This window comes from Neolamprologus multifasciatus, chromosome 15 (assembly GCF_963576455.1).
Source record: "Neolamprologus multifasciatus chromosome 15, fNeoMul1.2, whole genome shotgun sequence".
NCBI classification, from domain to species: Eukaryota; Metazoa; Chordata; class Actinopteri; order Cichliformes; family Cichlidae; genus Neolamprologus; species Neolamprologus multifasciatus.
In genome coordinates, this window is record NC_140453.1 from 33,300,881 (window position 1) to 33,323,429 (window position 22,549).

Sequence of the window (22,549 nt, forward strand, 5' to 3'; positions counted from 1 at the left end):
AACAGAGAGAAAACAGACTCCTGGGGAACTCGTTAAAATGGAATCATACAGATATGTGAGGATGATCAAACGGCCAGCGCATAACGTCAAATTAATAATTAAGGGACCATGGGCCAACACCAGTCTCCAGGCACTGCTAAACACATATGAAGGAGAGTTCCTGCATTCATTATCTGGTAAAGAGATATACGCAATTGGAGAATGAGGTAAGGGGGAATAGCGTTAGACAAGGGGAAGGAAAAGAAGAAGGGCGAGAAGAGGCACTACACAATCCAAATGTTTCTGATGCAAATATCACAGCAACACACACATACTAACTTTAGCCTGCTGAATTATTGGGATGAGTGCTTAGAAACATAATAAAAATGTGTTTAATCTTCATAAGAATCTAAAGTAAAAAAAAAAGTGCAACCTTGATTTATATTGCTTGGATGATCTGCAGATAAAAGTCTGTTTCAAAAAGCACCATTATGGCTACATGACAAAAAGAAAGACTTTCAGCTAATAACAGCTATTAACATTAGTTCATGGCTAAAAACAAGACTCAATAATATTATTTGTGATGTAATTTTTCTTTTATCGAGACAAGTGTTTGGCACAAATTGTTCTCCTACTGCAGATAAGCAGTTTTTCTCATCTTGCTGCTATTTCTGTCCTGCTTACCATACTTGTTTTTACGAATATTGGTGGATAGTGCTAGTGCTCTCTATAACATTGTGTTTTTTTAAAGTGTAAATGGTATTGCAAGACTGTGAGATTTTAAAGCGCTAATTTGATAGTAAATTTTGTTTTCGTATATAATAAAATCTCTTCCTGCAGTCTGTGACAGATGGATATTGTTCACACTGAACTAAATAAACATTATTACAATAACATTACTTACTTCAGAAGCTTATTCTATGTTTATGATACATGCAGAGTATGTATGTTACAAACCAGTTCATTCTGAATACAAACCTGATGTTACTTAATGAACTAATTTAGGATTTAAACATAAAGAAATTTCAATTTGTCAAACGATGTTCTCCAGCTCACAGAAACCATATAACATGCACGATAAAAACAATGAATTTACAAAAAAAAACAATAACAAATAACACTCTGTTGTTTATTTCACTAGAGTATACTTCCTATATCTATGGTTAAAGGTTGTGGTACAATATAGGCACGGCATCCTTTCTTCGCCATCAAGGACCAGGCCTGCTTTATTTGTGCGTTGCATACAATGACCCCTTTTGGCATTTTACACTTTCAATTTCCATTCTGAAACTGCACAACACAGCTTTACACAACACAGCTCCTCTGCATTTGACCTCCCCCTTACAATGCGCTCTCTGTTGAGACAGAAGAGGGATTTACACAGATCAAGCCTGTGGCGGTGGTTCTGCTGAAGGACAGCATTCTTTGATTAGTTTTTCCCCTGGACCATTTGACATTTCCACCCAGTCGCCTTCTCCACCTCTCCCCGTCTCGCTTCATAGGATGTGAGAAATGTACAATAAATGCGACTGTTTGCATGTGCGTCTGAGTTGAACTCGTGAAACGTGCAGAATTTTCAGAACTAAATGGTTTTCGATATTATCTCGGCAAGGTTTAAATAAAGCGAGACAGCTGGGGAGCTGAGAGGAGAACGAAAAAGAGTGTGACCGCTGAGAAGGACGGAAGGACAAGTGCAGCAGGAGGTGGAGAGGTCAGTGGTAAAGAGAACACTGGAAGAGAAGAGTAGAGAAGGTGACAGGAGGTCCAGAGAATCGAGGAGAGGCTGTGAAGAGAGAGTGCTGCATATTTCTATAGAAAGAAAGCTTTTATAACTTTCAGTACCTATTACTCTTTTTTTTTGGTTTTTGTATTTTTCAGTTATTTTTAAATGCATGAGATCAAACGGCCAGTTAACACCTTTTGGAAACAGTAATATCTGCTGTATGTGCTGCAACATCTTAAACTCCTTGGTGTCTGGTGTCCATGTACCCCTTATCAGCGAGGCATTTACAACAGTATTCACTGATCACGCCACTAACAATAAGTCCGATTTCTAAGACCTAGATTTACATTAACTCTCATCTAAAGCGACATTCATTCAATAACGACGAAAGGAAGAGTGACCAGGGTTTTGTATATTTTCTGAAAGCCGTCCTAGATTCTTCTGAATAGAAGACATCCATTGCCTCGGGACGAAATAAAAATGTAAAACACAGCTACGAACGTCTATCACGGCCACCAGCTCAGCTGTAAGGCGGCACTCGCAGCTCGACAAAAGCTAATGCTAGTGCTAGAAAATGGAAAGGTATTTGTGCAAATGTAAGACACAATATCTCTGTCACGATGAGGACATCAGTCTACGGCCTACAGATGTCACTGCTGTCATAGGTTAATCCCTGGGCGTCACTGTTCACAGAGACATGCATCTCAAATTCGACCTCTGCAGAGATTACTGCAAGGCATAAAATTGCACATAATTATATCCTACTGCCTGAAACTTTTGTCACATAAGTACTGGCAAAAGTTTTAACTCTAGCTCTGCTCTCCTTCCTTGTATTTTTAAGGGTGTTTTTTTTTTAGACTTTAGTCATCTCACAAAGTGAGTTTAATGTTCTTGGAAGTCAGTAGCATTAATTAACTTCCAGTCAACTCGGATTAGGTAAAGTTGTCCGCACAATTCATTTAGATGGACTCCCAGTTTAATTGAATGTAGTTCTTGTTTTCAATAAAAACACTAAAAAAGTGTGTTTACGACAATATAAGAATAAAATGAATGGTGGGCAAACGTATTCTGCTGAGGTGTTTCTGTGTACCTGTCTGCATATGTTTGACTGGCACTGGCTGTTGAATGTCTATAAAGGTGCAGTTACTGCAGGTATGCCGTGTGTGATTGTGTGAACTCTGATGAGCATAATTAACCTTTTGTTCTGTTTTTCCCAGCTGTGATCCTCTGGGTTTTTGCTGCCAGTTACCACTGACTCCAAGTTCAATTTGAACTTTGCCAACACCAGTAATTGCAGGGTAAGAAAGGTTGAACAGAGCCTGAATTTAAAGTGCTTTGCAATAATGAATAATGGCACAGAGCGGCCTATATCAACAGATAAAATTGTTCACAGTGTTTCCTGCATTGAATGGCCCATGTGATGACGATATGCACTGACACCAGTATCAAATAATATCAAATGCAAGTACAAAAACTGCAAGTCTCTGGCAGCCTTCTTGCTCATTAAGGCTACATTTAGCACCAAATCCTCCAGGCTTCCTTTGGTCCAGTGGGTAAAAATAGCTTTCAGTTCATTTTCATGAAGGCAAAACATTTAGAAGGTTCTCTTTTGAACTAGTAGGCAGGTTATATTCCCACTAGTGCCACCTTTTCTGAAAATATATGCACGTTTATGGCTCTAAGGTAACTCGCATGTCAGTCTCCGCATATGTTCGTTATGTTACCAGAGATGACATTGAAAGGACACTGCACCCACAGTGGCCATTTGTCCCTTCTACCAAAGTCTCCCTCTATTCACTAAGCTTCCCACAGACAGACTGAGGTACAGCCTTGCCTAGATAAGCACACAGAACCTGTCTTTATCTGCCTGGCAGGGGGACGTGGCCTAAGCTAAAATAACCAGCAATCGGGGCCCAGCTATCTTCACAAGGCCCCGAGAATAGAACAGATCCACGCAAACAAGAGTGAATAGAAGGAGGAGGAAAAACTCACACTGTGCACACAGACGCTTGTTTAGCTAAAACAGCAACCACCTGCTACTGGCCGCTACCTCTGTTGGACCCGATAACACAGAATACACCAGCACTGTGATTATAAAGTGGCAGAGAGTGGGAGGTGGGAATGTGAATATGAGACGGCTCCATTTACAGTACTTTACTGTTGTCGTTTGGGGGGGGGGGGGGGTGTAAGAGGAGGGAGGGGACTGGCTTTATGACTAATACGGTAATTGATGGAGAAAAGCTTCTCGGGTCATAAATAGGAGCCATTATCCTCGGAATTAGCAAAGTGGGAGACAAAATGATGCACAGCCATTCAGTGATTTGCAGAGAATTGGTAAAGGGCACTTGTTATCCATCTTGCTACAAATAGGTATCTTTCACAGCACACGGGACATTTACCAGCAATGTCTAAAAAGTACATTTGGTACTATGAGAGGTATTACAACCAGCAAATCAATTTCACTTCTTCCAGGCTGCTGCATCCTGAGAATAGGGTGGTCAGGATGGAGATGCAGATTAGTATAACATTAATTTTGCTTTTTTTTCTCTTCTTCTTCTTCTTCTTCTTTTTTTTTTAAAATGCCAATTTACTCATAATGACTTAAAAGTGCATATATGGAACTTAATGCATATCCCACTCACGGTCCTTTTATCTAAGCAGACACTCTAAAAGCCTGTCTGGCAGGGATAATCTTAAGTCTACTTTGTTCTGCTTACACAGTGCATGCGAGAAAATACAAACCACAGTGTGTCACAAATTCAAACAAGTCAATTTAGTGACGCTAAACTAAGATTAAACTTAATTTCTGTGTTACCCAAACAGCAGACACATGGTGCAGTCAATATACTTCAGGGTGGAAATTCCTCATCTCAACATTAACTTTGATTTTTGTAAGGCCTAAAAAACCCATCTTACTAGGTCAACTGCTGGTCTCGCTTCAGTGTGGGATGTTTCCAGGTGCAGACGGGGGCTAAGAGAATTCAAGGCATCGCAGACTTGCGTGACTTAGCCACAGCAGCCACAGGGTGAGTAAAAGGGAGTGGAAGCTGACGGACTAAGTGAATGACCTGAGACAAGGGCAGCTGGAAGCAACCTTTATTAATCCTTACACAGGTTCCTCAGCCTTGTGAGTTTTACTTCTTCTAAATACAGCTTGTTGATTGAAACCTCCCTTTTAGTCATGTTGTCTAGAGCTGTTGAAAACAATGACTGAATTTAAGCTTTTAGGAGGAAGCAAAAGGTCAACGCTGTAAAGGAACTGAAAGCACTTGATTTACACACATATAAATAAAAAAGCTTCTCTGCAAAACTGTTTCATCCCTTTTGTTTTCGTAAAACATCACACATTAAATTACCTACATTTGTGTCGCTTTGTAACTTCTACGGTGTAACTATATGCATCATAAATCTATAAAGCTAGCAATCCTGGACCTGATCAAAAGCCTTGAACTTTATCAGCACATGTGGAAGGATGGAGGGATAGAAAAGAAAGACAGGTAGGCAGATAGACCTTTTAGCCAAATGCACATTCAATTGAATGAGTGAATAGACCCACACATGCAAACCCACCCACCCCCCAGGCTTAAACAACCAAGCCCCATCAATCAGGACCGATTCTCACAGGCTGCCTGGGCAGGGGCCATCACCATGGAAACCAAGCCTTTACTTGAAAACTGCTTTGCTTTGTCTTGTCTAGTCTAGAGGTTTTCGGACACAATCACTGCCAAGCAAGCCCAGCGGGCCAAGGCGAAAAACTTGACCCAGACAAGAAAACAGAAAACAAGACAGAAAAAGTGTCTGCTGTTTGTAGTTAGAAAACTGTAAGTTAACTGTTATTAGACAACATTTTCATCTCCAGCCACAGTGTCGGTGCGTGACATGGGTTATTTTAACTTCTTTATTTATTCCTTGCTTCCCTTTTTTCTCTTTTTCCAGTCATAAATGATAAAATGTTAGCTAAATTGTGAAAATCTTCAGCATCCATTATTTACTTAAAGTGTGTATTGAGTATATAATGATGTATTATGCATATGGTAAATGGTAAATGGACTGGTTCTTATATAGCGCTTTTCTACTCATCTGAGCACTCAAAGCGCTTTACACAACTTGTGCATTCACCCATTCAGACCCATTCGCACAAGCACATCTTTCTAAGTGCTTTATAGCTAACATTCACACACATTCATACTCCGATGGATGCATCGGAGAGCAATTTGGGGTTAGTATCTTGCCCAAGGATATTTGGCATGCAGACTAGGGGAAGCCAGGAATCAAACCACCAACCTTCCGACCAGTAGATGACCTGCTCTACCACCTGAGCTACAGCCACATAATTCTCCTTCATCAGTTGCCAAGGTGCTTTTGAGAAGTATACTTATCTTATAATAGTGTTGCTGATGGAGAAACCCTGTAAATGTCTTCTGCCTGGATGTGGGCTTGAAAAAGAAGCTATATATGTATGTTTTATAGTCTAAAGTCAGCTGCATATGTTTGGGTTGTACTTGATTCCTAGACAGAAGGCGACAGAACAAAGGCTTATTGAATTTCTGTGAATGCCTTGATTGAACAGACAGTGAAAATTATATCTCAAATTCTTCCTTTTACAAAAAAAAAACAAAGTAAGGACACATGACATTGCTTCTGGGGAATTTCTGTCACTTATTTAATAAACTAATACATTTAAAGCCAACAGGGCACGAGGCATCTAAAAGTGATGTGCTTGCATGCAAACTACTGAATGTGTGCCATATTTTTTAACTTTACTTGTTGACCACTTCACTTCTTAAAAGTCCACGGGGCATTGCTCAGGATGTGGGAACCCAGGGTTTAAAACATAATAAATGTGTGCTGGTATCCAGGAGGTGAAAAACAGCCTGACCGCACTGCTGTCACAGGGAAGCTGCATTTCTTAAAAGAATGGCACACTTGTAAAATGCACAAATTGGTCCCACTGAAACCATTGTTGAAGGCTAAAGTAAAAAGCTAAAGTCATTAAGTATCCTTCAGCCCATTGGAAATAAGTAGGTGTGATTCCTCAGAGAGAGGACGGAAATTAAGCTTAAGTATGTGCCTGATTTCAAAATGGCCACAGAGCGCGCACGGATGAGGCGAATTGAGAACAATTTTGTGTCATTTAGAGACTCACTTGAGGCAATTGACACTTGTTGGCTCATTAAATGAAGAAGACACCTCAAATTGCCAAAGGTGTTATAGGTCTGATCAAAACAAAAGACAAAACACAAAAGAGGAGAAAGAAAATGGAGCGGGGAACAGGGTCTAGCATTTCAATGAAAACAAAACAGCAGATGCTTACTGCATCTTTCTCTGTGTTTAAAGTCACATACAAAGAAAAACAGCCACCTTTGCAATCTTAGAAATAAGTGTTTTAAATAGATATTTCTTATTTGGAGATTCTTTTGGGACCATTTCTGCAGCAGACACGAGTCCATATAAACAGAACAGTGCAACTTAAATTATGCATTACAGCATTAGCAGTCAAAGGAGCTTGCAAAGAAAAGCGTCTGGACTTCTTTAAGTTACTTGAAGACGTTTCACCTCTCATCCGAGAGGCTTCTTCAGTTCTAAGGTCAAATGGTGGAGAGTCCCAGATATAACCCTAGTGGGAGTGTCCCCCCACAGAGGGACAAAAGGACCCCCTGATGATCCTCTAATCGCCTGAGCCAAGGTGTGGAACTGGGTGTGGGTCCCAATCAGCCAGAGTTTCGGGACCCACACCCAGTTCCACACCTTGGCTCAGGCGATTAGAGGATCATCAGGGGGTCCTTTTGTCCCTCTGTGGGGGGACACTCCCACTAGGGTTATATCTGGGACTCTCCACCATTTGACCTTAGAACTGAAGAAGCCTCTCGAATGAGAGGTGAAACGTCTTCAAGTAACTTAAAGAAGTCCAGACGCTTTTCTTTGCAAGCTCCTTTGACTACGATGACCTGGATGACTGAGAACCTTCACAGACAGCATTAGCAGTGCATTTTTTTGTTTAATTCTTTGCACTCTTGTCACTGAGGAACAACACATGAATATATGACATGACATGAGTGGAAATCCAGATTAAATGTGTAGTTAAAACATTAAGATTAGAAAACAAGATGCAGGTGAGTGGGTCGGAGCATTTCTGTCTACTACATGTAAATGTACAGCTCGGAGATTTCAACCACTACTCCGCAGCAGCAGGCTTCTTGAAGCAGCAGATTCATGTCTGTAACTCAATTAAAAATTAACTTGTTTTCTTCTCATTTGAGAGCGGGAAAAAAGTGCATAGAGTAAACACAAGGACCCAGCATGCAACAGCAGGGTGTACATAAAGTTGAACTGACGGAACTAAATCGAGAGCCTCAAACACAATTTGACTGGAAAAAGATAAGGAGGGAGTTGAAGCAGGCAGAAAGAAAAAGAAAAACTGAGGGAAACAAGAAGCGAGAAACCAAGAGGTGAAGATATTGGAAACAGGAACAAGAAAATGTTCTTCACTAAGGGGCTTCATTTTCTTTTCTTTTTCAATTGGCAGCTTCAAAGGAATATAAATAATTGAACACCCTCACCCCATCACTGAGAGTTCTGGCCAATTACTATTAGAAGTCCTTTGCCAAGAAAGCAACATTTGAGAACTCTTAACAGGCAAAGAGAAAGGAGGAGGAAAAAGTGAGGAGGAGGTGAAATGCCTTAAAAAAAAAAAGATGACGAATACTCTGGTTTACCTGTTAAAAAATATTAGCAGAGAGTAAGAAAAAGTTTGGGGTTTGAACTTGACCGTAAAACAGCGAGCTTCTCAACAGGAAGTAACAAAAACAAAACTTATTTCTCCAAACGTAAGGAGAAAAAAATCCACATGAATTCTATCTGAAGATGTGACAAAACAATGTTTTCACACCTGCACTGTTCAGGTAGTTTACATCGAACTCGGGTTCGTTTTCCCATTGGGTGCAGTTCATTTGTGCAGGTGTGAATACAATTGATAAAGACATGTAGTCACAATAAAAATATAATATGGCTTCACTACTACAGCTGAAGTTTAAACATGAAAAGTTTTTTATTTATATAGGAGTACCCAGGTAGCATGCTTGATTTAGCCATTTTTTCCCCCCTTTTTGAACACCGGATACTCTTCCTGCCGTGGCTCCAAAGGGATCTGTATCTCCTCCGGGGACTGAACCAGGATCCCTTTGCTTGTTAGCTGAATCTGTAACCCACTGCACTACAGAGGCAACCAGAGGTTTACAAAATTGTAAACACTTCTCATTAGAGCCCAACTCACAAGTAATGTGTATGTATATAAATTATTTGTGACAATCAATTTCAGCAAGTTAATAAACAATGACCCCATTATGTCCCCTTTTAATCATGTCATTCATGCTTCTAATGAGTCCAACACGCTGACAGTGTTGTTCGTTTTTTTAAACCCTTATATCGGTAAAGTAGGCCTCTATTTTGGGTATCAACAGAGACTTGTTCTAAAGGAAAACAGCCTGCCCTTTTAACCAGAACTGTCTGATATAGTTAAAGCTTTATATTCTTTGTGCTGGATGCTTTTCTACCTTTAATCGTGACTTTAAGGCATTCTATAAAGATATGAAAAATTACTCAATCGCTAACTACATTTCTTTTGTCACTGGTGTGGTCTTTGTATCATCCGTGTCTGAGAATTAATTGGCTTGATTAAATGAACTAAAAAAAAAAAACCCAAGAGCTCAAACAAATTAAAGAGAAAACAAATCATATGTAAGCAAAAGTATTGTTGCGGATGATACTGGCATTATACAAATGTTATACTTCTATAGTTTATCATTATCTTACAGCTACCTGTGAAAAGGCTCAGGTGTAACTCTACGCATAAGCATATTTCAAACTTTGCACACACACGCAAACATTTACATTTGTGTACCTGAACACAAATGTATGCAAATATAGACATTCACACAAGCCAAGCATTATTATGGTTGGGGTGACAGGATTTATTGAGCCATATTTCTTTCTCTTTTGATTAAAAATGTCTCCTTCTCACCGTGATTTATGAGTGTAAATAAAAGGAATGGAGGGCAAGGGGAGATGGAGAGAGAGAGAGAGAGAGAGACAGATGCAGAGAGAGAGGGGAGGGACGTGAGAGGTGGGGATGACATCATGCTTTCAGTTGGGCTTTTCTGCAAAACGGTGGCATCTTTTCAGTCCGGCAAGTGGGAGTGAAAATAATTGGACAACTGCACTACTGGGCTGTGTGTGTCTGGCCATGAATGTGGGGGTGAAAGCCATTCAAAGGGAGGAGAGGAAGGTAGCCTGTGCTTTTGTGCATATATTTCCAAGCATAATAGTGCGGCCCCCAAAAGAGATGAGAAAAAGGAGTAAGACAGCATGCATATGTGTGCCTGTGTGTGACTGTGTGTGTCTTTTTTTACCCCAAAAAAGGGAGAACAACAACAACAACAAAAGTACAAGCATGTGAGGGAAACAACAGGACAGGGCGAGGAAGTCTGACAAAAAAACAGCAATCTCATCTACAGACGGCATCGACAAAGATGGGCAGAGAGCCCTACTGTTTTGAGACAGTGAGAGGGTGGGTGATGGCAGTGGGGTACGGGGGGGGGGGGGGGGGGGGATAATCTCCATCAAAGATGAAGCAGATTGCACTGATTGTTATTTAAACCAGGGCGAGCAAACAGAGGCTGCGCGAGGGAGAAACAGAGTCGCAATAAACAGTCGGCGAGTGGACAGAAGACAAGAACATCCTAATGAGCCACATATTAAGTTCAGGGGCTCTAAGACGTTTACTTTCGCTCCGCATTCGTCTGCGGCCTCGCTGTCAGTGAGAACAAAGACATCTGTTTGACATCTGTCGGAGTGCAGTTTTAGATATTTTTTGCCAGCTGAGCTGAAAGACACTCCAATTATGTTACCAGACAGTCAAACCACTGTGCAATCAAAGGTTCGCCTCTGTTGGAACATGAGGAAAATCAAGCAATCGTGTCATCATGAACCACTAAGAACAAATTCATTGAATGTCAAATTGGAGATAAAAGAAAACGCGGAGCAAACAGAGTGGAAAATACAATATTCCTCTTAAATTATTCAAGGTAGACAACAAAAGTCAGCAATGACTGTGAAATAACGTGTCTAATCTGTTACTTCCCATTTTAAGGACTGTTACTAACTATGGAGGACACTGCATACAGACAAATACAATGCCTAAATTAGGCAATTATTGTGCGATATTAATCTTTTTATATGAAAATAAGTGCATTGTGTATTATTTAAGTGCATTTGGATATTATCCAAATATCGAATACCCACGCAATGACTTACAGCCTATCCAAACAGGAAGCATCTTAGCCAAGTTATTCTATCTTGACAATGCTATCTAACATCATACTTTCTGGCAGATATTGGGTGGGTTGTTTATAAAGTCAGCGGTTTGATCCCTGCCTCTTCCAGTCTGCACGTAGAGCTATCCTTGGGCATGACACTGAACCCCAAGTTAACCCTGGTGTATCCATGAGTGTGCACATGAATTTTAGAATTGGTTAATGTGGCTATATACAAGGAGAAGTCCATGTATCACTTAAACAACACCTCTGTCTGTATAAGCCGTGTTTTACACGTGGCTCCAGTGATGTAAACATACAAGTTCCCTGTAATTCCAGTAGTGGAATTTACTGCCTAGTCCACGTTTGCATAGACACAAAAACACAGGCCAAAGGATTACCGCTACAGCTAAATGAATATGTCTTTGCTTTTACAAATAAGCTTTTTCTTTCCTCTGGCTACTCTAAAGCAGTCCCTCCTAGATAAGATGTAAACAGTCATTAGCATGCAATCTTTAAATGCAAATGTGCAGTCGCAAAATGCAACAAAAGCAAGTGGTCAAAGTAAAAAAAAAGGTTCACCAAAGCTTATATAATGTCCCTCCCTCCCCCCCTTTTTTGTGATTACTCCGCTTTTTAATAAGTTTGCAGATATAAGTGATGAACCCGTTAAAGGCAGCGAAATTGAGAAGTTGTCAGTTTCTTGGTACTTACTGGCGTTGGAGCCGGTGAGCAGCAGTGATAGCAGCAGAGTGATCACAGGCAGCAGGACTTGCAAGGAGATGCGCAGGGCACCACCGGTGGCCATCTTGGCTCTGGTAGGGAAGGGGGAGGGGGAGGGGGAGGGCAGGGTCGGAGTGACCTTTGACCTGGCCGGAGAGCCGAGGCCCCAACTGCACGAGGACGTGTGGGGTCTTCAAGCAGGACAGCTTGACGCTCTGCAAAACACAGAATAGGAAATAAATATGAATAAATAAAAGTGATGAACCCAAAAACACTTGTTACCTATATTACTTTGTAACAATCAGATTTTGGTCACAGTACATTAATCATCATACTTCTTAGCATTTATATACTATGATACTAAAGTGTCATAACAATTTCACTGTTGCAACAATTCCATATAAAACCTCCAGTTCCACAATGGTGGTTTTGCCCACAGCAAAAAGAACACAGGCCACAACAGTCTGCTGCACTTTCTACAATCCCTCATTGGCGGTAACGCATAAATGGAAGAAGGTAACAGGTTATCAGTGGCACAGCCGGGAGTAAACGCGCCACATCCCCAAACCTTTAACATTCCGATCTCACAACCACTGTTTTCTCACATCCCTAGATTAGCAGGGCAGGGCAGCCGCTGCTTTCTTTCTTCTTCGCCTCCTAATCGCCGGATCTTGTCGTTATTTGCTTATCTCACCGCCTTGTAATTATACAGGCACCTGACGATATCCCAGGCATCGTCTCTTTGTTTTACTCAAATTGCCATTAATCCCCCAAGCTGCACAGAGAGACCAAGGAACCCAGGATGACACCCACTACACTCCCACCCACCCACACAGGCACTCCTCTTCTCATTGATATGGCTGGTGCTGCGCACAGTCACCACCAAGTGGTAATACATACTCTTTAATTAACAAGATATGCATAAAGAGACACACAAAGACAGAACTAGGAGCAATCACGACATGAATGTGATGAATATGTGCTGACATACTTTTACCACTTACAGAGAGATATTCAGTGTCATGCTCAAGGACGCTTAAACGCAAAGCTCTGTCTGTCTCAGCAATCAAGCTGTGAACATGAAAACCCAAAACCGTGCGCTCTCAGTGGACCCAGATCACAGGACAAAGTGTCAGCCAGCATCTGCCCTGCTTTGGTGTCCTTGTGCAAGACGGTGAACTCCCCCAAGCTCCAGGGATTCTGCTTAGCTGAGGTGACACAAGGGGTGGCAGCGATTTACTAGAAGGGAGATTAACTACCTTGCACTGTAGGTGGTTAACAAGGGTACAACTGAACTAATTGTGTAGACGACAGTTTATCACTGTTTTTGTTTTGTTTTTTGGCAACACGTTGATCTTTGATATATTTGAACAATAATTTTCTAAATGTCCCTGAAAAAAGCATTTTTACCTGCTGCACAGCTCAGGTTTTAATGAAAGAGTTATTATTCAACCACAGAGGCCAAATAAGGGAAACGAATATACTTAAAAAAACATTCAGATGGATTCAGGGTCAAAAGCACACTGGCACACAAGCAATCATGGAAGTTCAGGGATGCATCACTTCAACGCGTACTACACTTCATCGCTTAACCTCAGTGTATCATGTCTCAGTTATCTCGGTGACCTTTTATTGGGAGTAGAAGACTGAGATACAAAAGCTTCCATTACCTTAATTCAATGAAATAAAACGAATAAGTAAAAACTAAAATAAACAACTTAAACAGATTAAAATGAAATTATCCAACCCTACCTACAGGTTTGCGATTTTTTGTCAGCTATGTCAAACAGTTAAATTCTCAGGAGAGTTAAAAAGGTTAATATAATGCAGCTGTTTTGCTGGGCTCCATTTTTTGACTGTGGCCTTGTGAGAGGCAGAAAACCAGGGCTAATTGCAGTGTAACCGAGCACCCCAGACAGCAGGCATTTAAGAGTGCCCCACCCTTCACAACTCCTGGACCAGGCTCACATAGCAGACACACGCTGCTGCAGGCACACTGAAAATTAAGCCCCAAACACATAGAGCCAAATCCATATATAACACAAAATCTATTCACCTCTAAACCCCCCAGTCCTCCCTATATGTAATGAGCAAGAATGTGGAAAATATGTAAGAAAAACGTGGCGCAGGCACACTTACGAAAACACAAAAGGCGCGATTAACAATAGGCCTTTTGTGGCGACACCATACCAAGAAAGAGTGGGTGTTTTTCAGAAGCTCAGCTCATCTTTCAACACAATACTACACGCACACGACCAACATGTGTCCTCGCTTTTTTTTTCTTCTTCTTTGCCAGGAGGGCCAGTGATGTCATTGGTAAGAACCGAGTAAAATACACATAAACAGAGAGAATAGAGGGGGAGTAAAAAAAAAACAGTCTAGAAGTTATGAATGATGGCTTTATTGTTCTGACTTTAAACACTGGGGTTGACAGAGAGAATCTCGTGTATCTGTAGGGAATAACTCTCTGTTCACAACATGCCTAACTTGTGATTTATGGGTCTCCCTTTAGGACATGGCTTACTATCATCACCTCCGGTTGCCATATAAACTTCACAACACGACTACATCAGCTATTGTTGTTGAACAGCCTCACCAAACATAGCCTAAGACCATACGGGTGCTGGAGATTAACCATGGACGCTGGGTATAGTGCTTCATTCTGCCTTCGTTTTAGTAAATGGAAGAGATTACACAGACAAGTGTGCATGGAAAGATGAAAGTTGACTAAAAAGAGGGGATAAAAAGTCAAAGTAAAATATTTGGGCTAGCATGCACCACCAGAAATGAACTTTAGCATGTCTTAGTAAACTAACAGGGCGATAGGAAAAAGGTATTTCCTTCATATCTCCCAAAGGTGTTCATATGTGTAGGGACTAAAAAGCATAAAATTCACACCATTTTAATACTCATCAAAGAGTGACGACCCATGCCCTGTAAATGGGAGTGTGGTCAATGTGCAAGAGACTACTCAGGTAATCACACAAAATACACCTGTACTGATGTTTACCATGTTTTTAACTCCAAGCTGGCAAATATCTGTAACTTTACCCACAATCTGAAGGTAACACAGCAAATGTTAGTTAGCGTGCTCCAGTGTAGTTACTGTTTATGTTCATTCTAATTTTTATTTCTAAAATGTGTTGATCTGTGAATCTAGATGTAAAAAGCGACTGAATAAGGAATCTATTGTATCGAAGTATTTGCAAGTAGATAAGACACAAACAGAGAGTAGAGTATCACAAGACTGTCTGACACACATGTATCGTTTATCAGTGAAAATCCCCTTTGAAGTAAACTAAATTAAAAAGTGCTGCACACTTTTTGATTAAAACCCATACAGAGACAAAGTCTATTCATTACTTTGGGCTATTCCCACTGATGGGCAATGAATATATTTTGAAGCTACTACTTTTATCCCATGTGAAAACTGCCCATCACTCGAGATATTAACCCAGAGCCAAGCTTCAGTAATTACAGCCAAAATGGCAGCACAATTTCCACTGAGTGGTGGCAGTCACTGGCTATTAGGGACTCTCACTTTGACATGGTCAAGCTTTAAATTCGGCTCGTTTCCCCATGCAATATTGATACTAATGCATTTGATTACTAAGATTGAGAAAGGCGCTGAGGGGAAGGGAAGATGGGAATCCACACCATAAGCATGAAATGAGAGTATGACAAGTTAATATAAAAAGTGAGCATATGCACACACGCACACAGCCACACTGCACTGCAAAAAGTAAAAAAAAATAAACAAAAAGCAGAAATGAATCCTTAAAAAAAATAAAGTTACAGGTATGTAAGCATATGGAGACCACGAGAGTCACAACTTCAATACAAGCTGTTTTTATCCACTCATGCACTGTACTGTTACAAAGATAGTAACTGTAATAAACACACAGATACACACACACACACACTGAAGATGTGAAGTTGCATTTACACTGAGAAAAACTACTTATAACCTGAGGGACCACATTAATAATCCCTTTTATGTGATGAACAGTAAGCTCACTTCAGACACACGGTTAAAAAGACCACAGTTTGGTTGGGCTTCGCAATCAAAACCGAGTGTTTGATGTCTAGACTCTCAAAAAGAATAATATTTTCAGTGTTTGTACTCCAAAAAGTAATTCTGGGGGCTTTAGAAAGAGTGAGTTTTTCATAGATTGCCAGGTTTCCAGAACGCCTGTCTAATTTTGCCAGGCTGTAGAACACCGGCAGCTCACCATCCGTCCAAAGACAACGATCAATCTACTGCAAAACAGCCTATTCATATATATTTAACTCAGTCATCGCTGACATAACATCGAGGTCTTCTGTTTACAACACAAGCGCGATCAAAGCTTTTCTAATTCCTGCAACAAATTACTAGTAATTTTAATATGTCAGTTTTTAACTATTTAAAAAAAAACAACTGAGGGAGATATGTTAAAGAAGAAGGAAATGCTGGATTTAAATGAACACGACAGGGCAGATGCCAGCCCCTCCCGTAGGATGATGATAACAGAAACAACAGCAGCAAAAAGAATCCTTTTCCATCACGCTCATGCTCAAACTGTGCTAGTTGCTCTTTATGCTTAGCCTTCAAGCTGCTGTCTCTCTCTCTCTGCAGTCTTTCACCTTAGATGAAGTTTTTATGCGTCAGCCTCGTGTTACAGGCTTTTACTTCAGCCACTTTACTGCTTTTCATCGATTCACACCTTATAGAGGAGCAACAACACAAGGATGCGAGACGCTGGACATTCAGCTGATCGGGAGCCTGTACTTGTGTATGAATGCGATTGAGCATTGTATGAGTGACACTATGTTTGCAAGCCCGAAGGACTTTATTTAATCCAACTAAGATCTGCATATTCTGCTGTTTCGTTGCACGTGTTTGTGGAATGATTTAAGTATGAATGCCCATATAGTTCTTCCTTCTGTGAGTTACTCTATATGTCTGTCTCTGTAAGAAGCACAGCCACACAAGACACTCGCCCAGGCCTGAGCTATAAAACAAGTCTATAGAGACCATCTGTTTTTTACCACGCTGAAGTCCTAACTGTATTGATTCCATGTGTCACTGGTAAGGAACACCACCAACCAGCTACACACACACACAGACACGTACTCATCCCCTGTATCTTATTAGTTTTCTGCATCAGAATTTCATGCATATTAAGGGCAAATCTGAGATGAGGGTGTGAAGAAAGGTGTGTTTGTCTTCTAAATATTTCCTGATCAGACAAGTCATCGTTCCAATCTTCTACAGCGTCTCTGTTTTATTTTTCCTGCCCATTCCCCTCCAATCCCTCATTTCCTCTCTTTGCTTCCCTTCCCCCTTGAACTCATGCATACTAAACTATGCTTGCATTGCAGATGTTTGGTAGGAAATCACATGAATTTGCATGGAACTGCAGGACTATTATGTAAATGCCCCAGTGTGTATCTACCTCCCAGCCTCACTCTTTCGTTGCCATCCGCTCCGTGCAGAGAGATCAATGTCAAAGAAATTTGGAAAAAATGGTATACCTGTCATTCAGCACATGTAAAGAAGCCCCGGTGGAACAAGAAATGCTCACATAAGGAAAGCATATTAGAGATGCAAGACAGTGTTGGCATTTCCATTAAATGCAAAAGGCAAACAGAAATCTGAAAACAAATGTGATAGCCCTACATGTCTTATACATTCGGAGCAGGAATCCGAGCCAGTAGAAATGACAGAGATGTAATCAGATACATTAGAGACACGTTCCCAGTTTATGAGCGGTTCTAAAGTTGCCAGTTTCCACAAATCTTCGCTGCCCAGCGACACCAGAGCATCCCGGGAACAGCCTGAAAACAACCTCCGCTGACATTTATCCACAGCATATTATATCGTTACAGTGATGAATGAGCACAATTTTTGCCCAAAGTGAAGACTGTTTGCATAGGTAGGGAGAACTGCACTGCCTTGACCTCATTAAGGGACTGTAGAACACGCTCCCCTGGCAACCTCTCCATGGAGTAGCTTTCCCATGAGCCTTTGCCCTTAACTGTTCCCAGTCTCCCAGTTCCACAAATGATGCTTGACACTTCAGAGACACCTTGTGTCGGCCATCTGCTGTCCCCCTGAGAGCACCATAACCTTTCTTTGGGATCTTTGGGAGATGCCATTTGAGCCACAGTTTGCCTGCTAAAATAGATTTTTCTGCAATGCTACACTAAAAATAACTTTAACTGTATATTCCCGGTATTAGAAGGTAACTTCCCCTTTTGAAAAAGCACTCTAAGACATTATGTACAGTTTTTAAAGCTCAGCGTTTTGTAAATTTGTCTTACTGGTGTTTGGACAACCTTCACACCCCAACATTCGCTGTCGGGTCTAAGTTCTTCTAAAAGGAAGTGCAGATTTACAAAAAGATTTGAGTCCAAATGACCACAAGCCCACTGAATCTTCAACTATTTGTTTTTCTCGCAGCGTTGCTCTGAGTTCGATCAGCAGGAAATGGGTTTACTCTGAACATTATGAGCCACTGCTGTCCTTCCAATAAACACCCAGGGCTGTGAGGCTTTTAGCTGAAATCCACCTCTGTTGAGGTTGAGTGCACAGCAGTAAGCACCGGGCCTGTGCAGTCGAGACGAACGGATTGGCAGCTGGGAGGCTTGGGCACCAAGCTGACCACTGAAACCCAGACTTTATTGCACAGCCGTTTTGTTTGCCACCGAGGGGTGACACATTATCTGTCACCTATGTAACCTCGCCATACTGTGACATTACAAGTTGGCACATGAAATTCACACACATGTACACTTTTGTCTGCCTCTCCTCGTCTGTCGCCCTGGCAGCCAGCGATGACGAAGGCCTAAATTTACAGGTGGCAGTGTCTGGGATAACCCTGGTAGGACGAAAAGGTATAACTAAACAGTATAAAAAGTAAAATAGAGGTATTTAATTATAGGACAGAGTAGAAATCACAATTTTATGTTGGAGAAAGGAGGTGCAGCAGTTCTTTATATAAAGAGCCGGTTGTTCAGGAGTGTCTGTGGTGGGAGAAGAGGTGGGGGAAGGAGGGGCTGGAGAAGTGACATCAGTTTTTGGCCTGCTGCCCACAGATTCAGACAAGCATCACACCAACTAGCCAGCAGCTTGAATGCCCTTTAGAAATTGCCACAGGAGAGGGAGAGAAGTTTCTGAAGGGCGGCTGGGACAGCTCGGGAAGCACGCTTCATATTCATTCTGGAAATGGGATGCGGGTTGAGGGGGGGTGAATGAGATTATTCTAAGTGATCAAGTAGGAGGCAGAGGAGGGAAAGACTGGCAGTCCAGGGTGTTTAGAAAGATTCTTCTCTGCAATTGGCAGGGCTTACTGTGTAACATTTGCTGTGTGGTTTGAGAAGTTTCATTTCCAAAATGAGACATATACCATTTGAAAAACTGTCACACCTACACAACAAAATGGCTACTGGCACGTTAATAAAATTCACAACCGAGCTAAATTGGCGCCATCCTTGGCTCCTCGCTGCGAAAAGTTGAAATTTAAGACATGCAATCTATTTTTCTATACTTCTTCATCCGTTTCCGAAACGAGTGTGCCATTCCATTTGCATCGCAGTTTCACTGCTCTACAAATTCAACATGACAGATTAGAAAAGAAACAAAACTGTCATGGCCAAGTTAGCCTTCTTTTTCTGCTTCACATAACAGAAATCTAAAAACGTTACTGCATGGCACTGATCATCTAATAAACATCCTAACTAACTTGTGCAAGTAGGATGATACAGTATTTCGGAACCTGATAATCATTCCTTTGACTCTTTTCAATTCATTTCTTTGTCTATAAACATAAATCGGCCTCTTTTCCAGCAGCATCCATCTGCAGCAAATTGGGTCCATTATGTGGTCTCGCAACTTCAAGTTTCAAAAAATATGATTTTCATGTGCACTGATCAGTTACTTATAAAACAGGGGTGCTCTTTGGGGTTCATATCTGAGGCTCCTTTTGTCCTGACAGCTTTTTAATGAATTCTGTACTTCTCACATGTGGAAAAAAGAGATGGGATAGATTTGTGTATTAATATACAAAGATACACTAATACAGAGACATATAAAAATGGAACAAAGTCATTTAGTTTAAAAAAAAAAAACCCTTCAGCCACTGTGGTCATCTTTTCAGCCTCTTTTTTTAAGCATTTAATTGAAAATTAAGTTAATCCTGGTAATTTCAGAAACTGGGCCAAAGCCCATCAGCAGGCTAAACAGTATTTAATAACCTCACTGGGGGAGCAAGAATTAGGATTAAACTTATTTTGTGTGCGTGTCATTAGGGAAGGTGCATTTTAATTTGCACTTCTCTGCCATTATCTGATTAATGACAAAAAGGACTGAACATGAAAATGCATCGCCACGAGAAATTCACATTCCCACAACAATTTAGAGAGGAAAGTATAACACACAACACTGGACATCATTAAGCGTACTTCAGGAAGTCCCATTGAAGCCACTGCTCGGATTTAAGTTTTATTAACCCCCTCCCCCCAAAAAAAACCAACAAAAAAACAAAAACACTAAATTGGACTTTTTAATTGTTTTTTTCTTTTTCTTTTCTTTTTACATTTTCACTGCTTGTTACACCATCTGTAACAAGCTTCTACTACATTTTCTTCATTTCCACAGTGAACAGTCAGACAACAGTGATGGCAACAGCAAAGGCATTTGACTATCCTCTCATGGCATGTAGTTCAGACTTTGGGGGATCAGACTGAACGTGACTAGCCAAATGGTTTGTTGCGCAGTCCCATCTGGGAAGTTGCACTTGGAAACTCATTGGCAAGGTCTAGGCAAATTAAAAAAAAACTAAAACTATATCAACCAGGTAAGCTGCCATTAAATGCAAAGAAAAAATACGCCAGTGTAGACAGCTAGCTAGTTAGGCCAGTCCACATAGAAAGTAACTGGCACAGATATTGTGACCAGAGATGACAGAAAGTCAAAGACTTTCAGTAACTTCAAGAGATGACAAGCAACGTAACTACTGCAAAGAGGATCAGGATCTCGAGTAATACTTTTCTCCACTTTGAGGCCAACAATTAAAAGGATTATGAAAGAGAGAGGTTAGAGTTTTATCTAGGCAACGAAAGCCTTGACTGTCTGCTTACAACAACCTATTTTTGTTGACAAGGCAATGCATGAAAAGCGAATCTCTTGCTGTGTAGCAAGTAATGACATTTTAAACATGTCATCTCACCTAAACCATGCTTGTAGCAGTAACCTTATGGTCAGAAGTTTCTCACATGACACTAATTGGTCCTAACCAAGTTCTAGCCTACAAGCTCAAAGCTAGAAGCTTTGGCAATTTAAATTCCCTTGTGATACTGATCAGTGCAAATCTCTCATTGAAACGGACACAAACGTGTACCCGATTCGTTAACACGTAAAGTCAAGGACTCCTTACAAGCACTAGGTACTAGCAGTTAGGAGTCTCTCTGTGTCAAATAAAACCAAACCCTGGCATGTTATTCTGAATTGATTTGGCAACTTTTCTCCACTTTCTTATGGCCAAAGTAAGCGTAACACTGTTTTTGAAACCTCCCTCTCAGTTCTCAAAAAAATAGAAGATGACCAACATCCTCTGCCTGACTGAAGCAGCAGCAACTGCTCTGTGCTAATGTGCAAAATGACTGTCTTTTGGGTTTGTTTGGTTTAAACGACACTGGATCTGATTATATGTTTCAAATATACAAGAAAGACAATAAACATGGTATCATAGCAATTAGCGTTGTGCAACACTGTGTGGAGCGGGCTGTGTGTTACCAGAGAGTCTGTATCCCTGTCAATCTACTGCACTGCAGAGACCCGAAACAGATGGCAAGGCTGACCCACTCTCTGCCTCTCTGCCTGTTTGTGCACCCGTCACAGTCGTACCACCAGCGTTCCCACTATAGCGGTACAGACAACTGTTTTTTTACAGTCACTTTAAAAAAGATCTGAGAAACAGAAAGGAACAAATGTGATGCTTAGACTTGGGAATTCAAATGCTACAAATAACCAAAGACAAAAAGAAGGGAAAAATTGCACACTTACTCTACAAAGAACGTGAAAACGTAAAAGTAAACGATCCAATTTCAATTCAAATAAGGGTTATAAAATTAACACCTCCTAAATTTTCTGTCTACAATGTATTTTAACAAGAAAAAAGTTATTCAAGGAGTAACTTGCCAATTCAGGCAATGTAAGTTTTCAACAACTAGCTGCAAAGAAGACTTACATATTGAGTGATTAAATGCCAACTTAACTGCCAACTATTTTATTCCCTCGAAAAATCCCCATGTGTTCCTAGATAACCATCAGAAAGCCCAGCGTGAGATGGCGTGTCTTTTAGCCAAAAACTGAGGCTCAAGCCACCTCATGTGACATTCATTTATCCAGTAATTTGTGGTAATAATGCAGCATGATCCATATTAATGTATTCCTCCAAAATAACCTACTGAAACAGAGAGTCAATTGTGAATTTGTCTTACTTTCCTACAAACCGCTGGAATAAAGAGTTTGCTTGTGTGGCAGACAGAGGATTATTGTGGACGACGGGCATGCACGTGGGCAAACAACAGAAGAAAGGCAGCTCTGATAGCACAATGGAGCCTCCAAGAAAGTGACATGCTCGCACACACACACACACATACACACACACATTTATATATATTTATATATATATATATATATATATATATATAGTACCTAATAGGAGGGCCACACAGTAGTAACATGTTGCCTCTCAGAGGTGTATATGTACACTGGTTCTCTCACTTACACAATCACTCATGCGCACCGTCTTTCTACAAGCCATCA

General features: G+C 40.8%; 1 protein-coding gene across 11 annotated transcripts in view; it reads right to left on the minus strand.

Annotated features, from left to right (window-relative positions):
- Window positions 1–22,549, minus strand: part of ptprsa (protein tyrosine phosphatase receptor type Sa) — a 236,639-nt gene that overhangs the window by 124,112 nt on the left and 89,978 nt on the right. For all 11 annotated transcript variants that reach the window (XM_085132277.1, XM_085132278.1, XM_085132276.1 and 8 more), the window contains one exon: window positions 11,728–11,951. In XM_085132277.1, coding sequence (XP_084988403.1) covers window positions 11,728–11,821 — 94 coding nt within the window. In that variant the 5' untranslated portion in view covers window positions 11,822–11,951. The remainder of the gene's footprint in view (window positions 1–11,727; window positions 11,952–22,549) is intronic.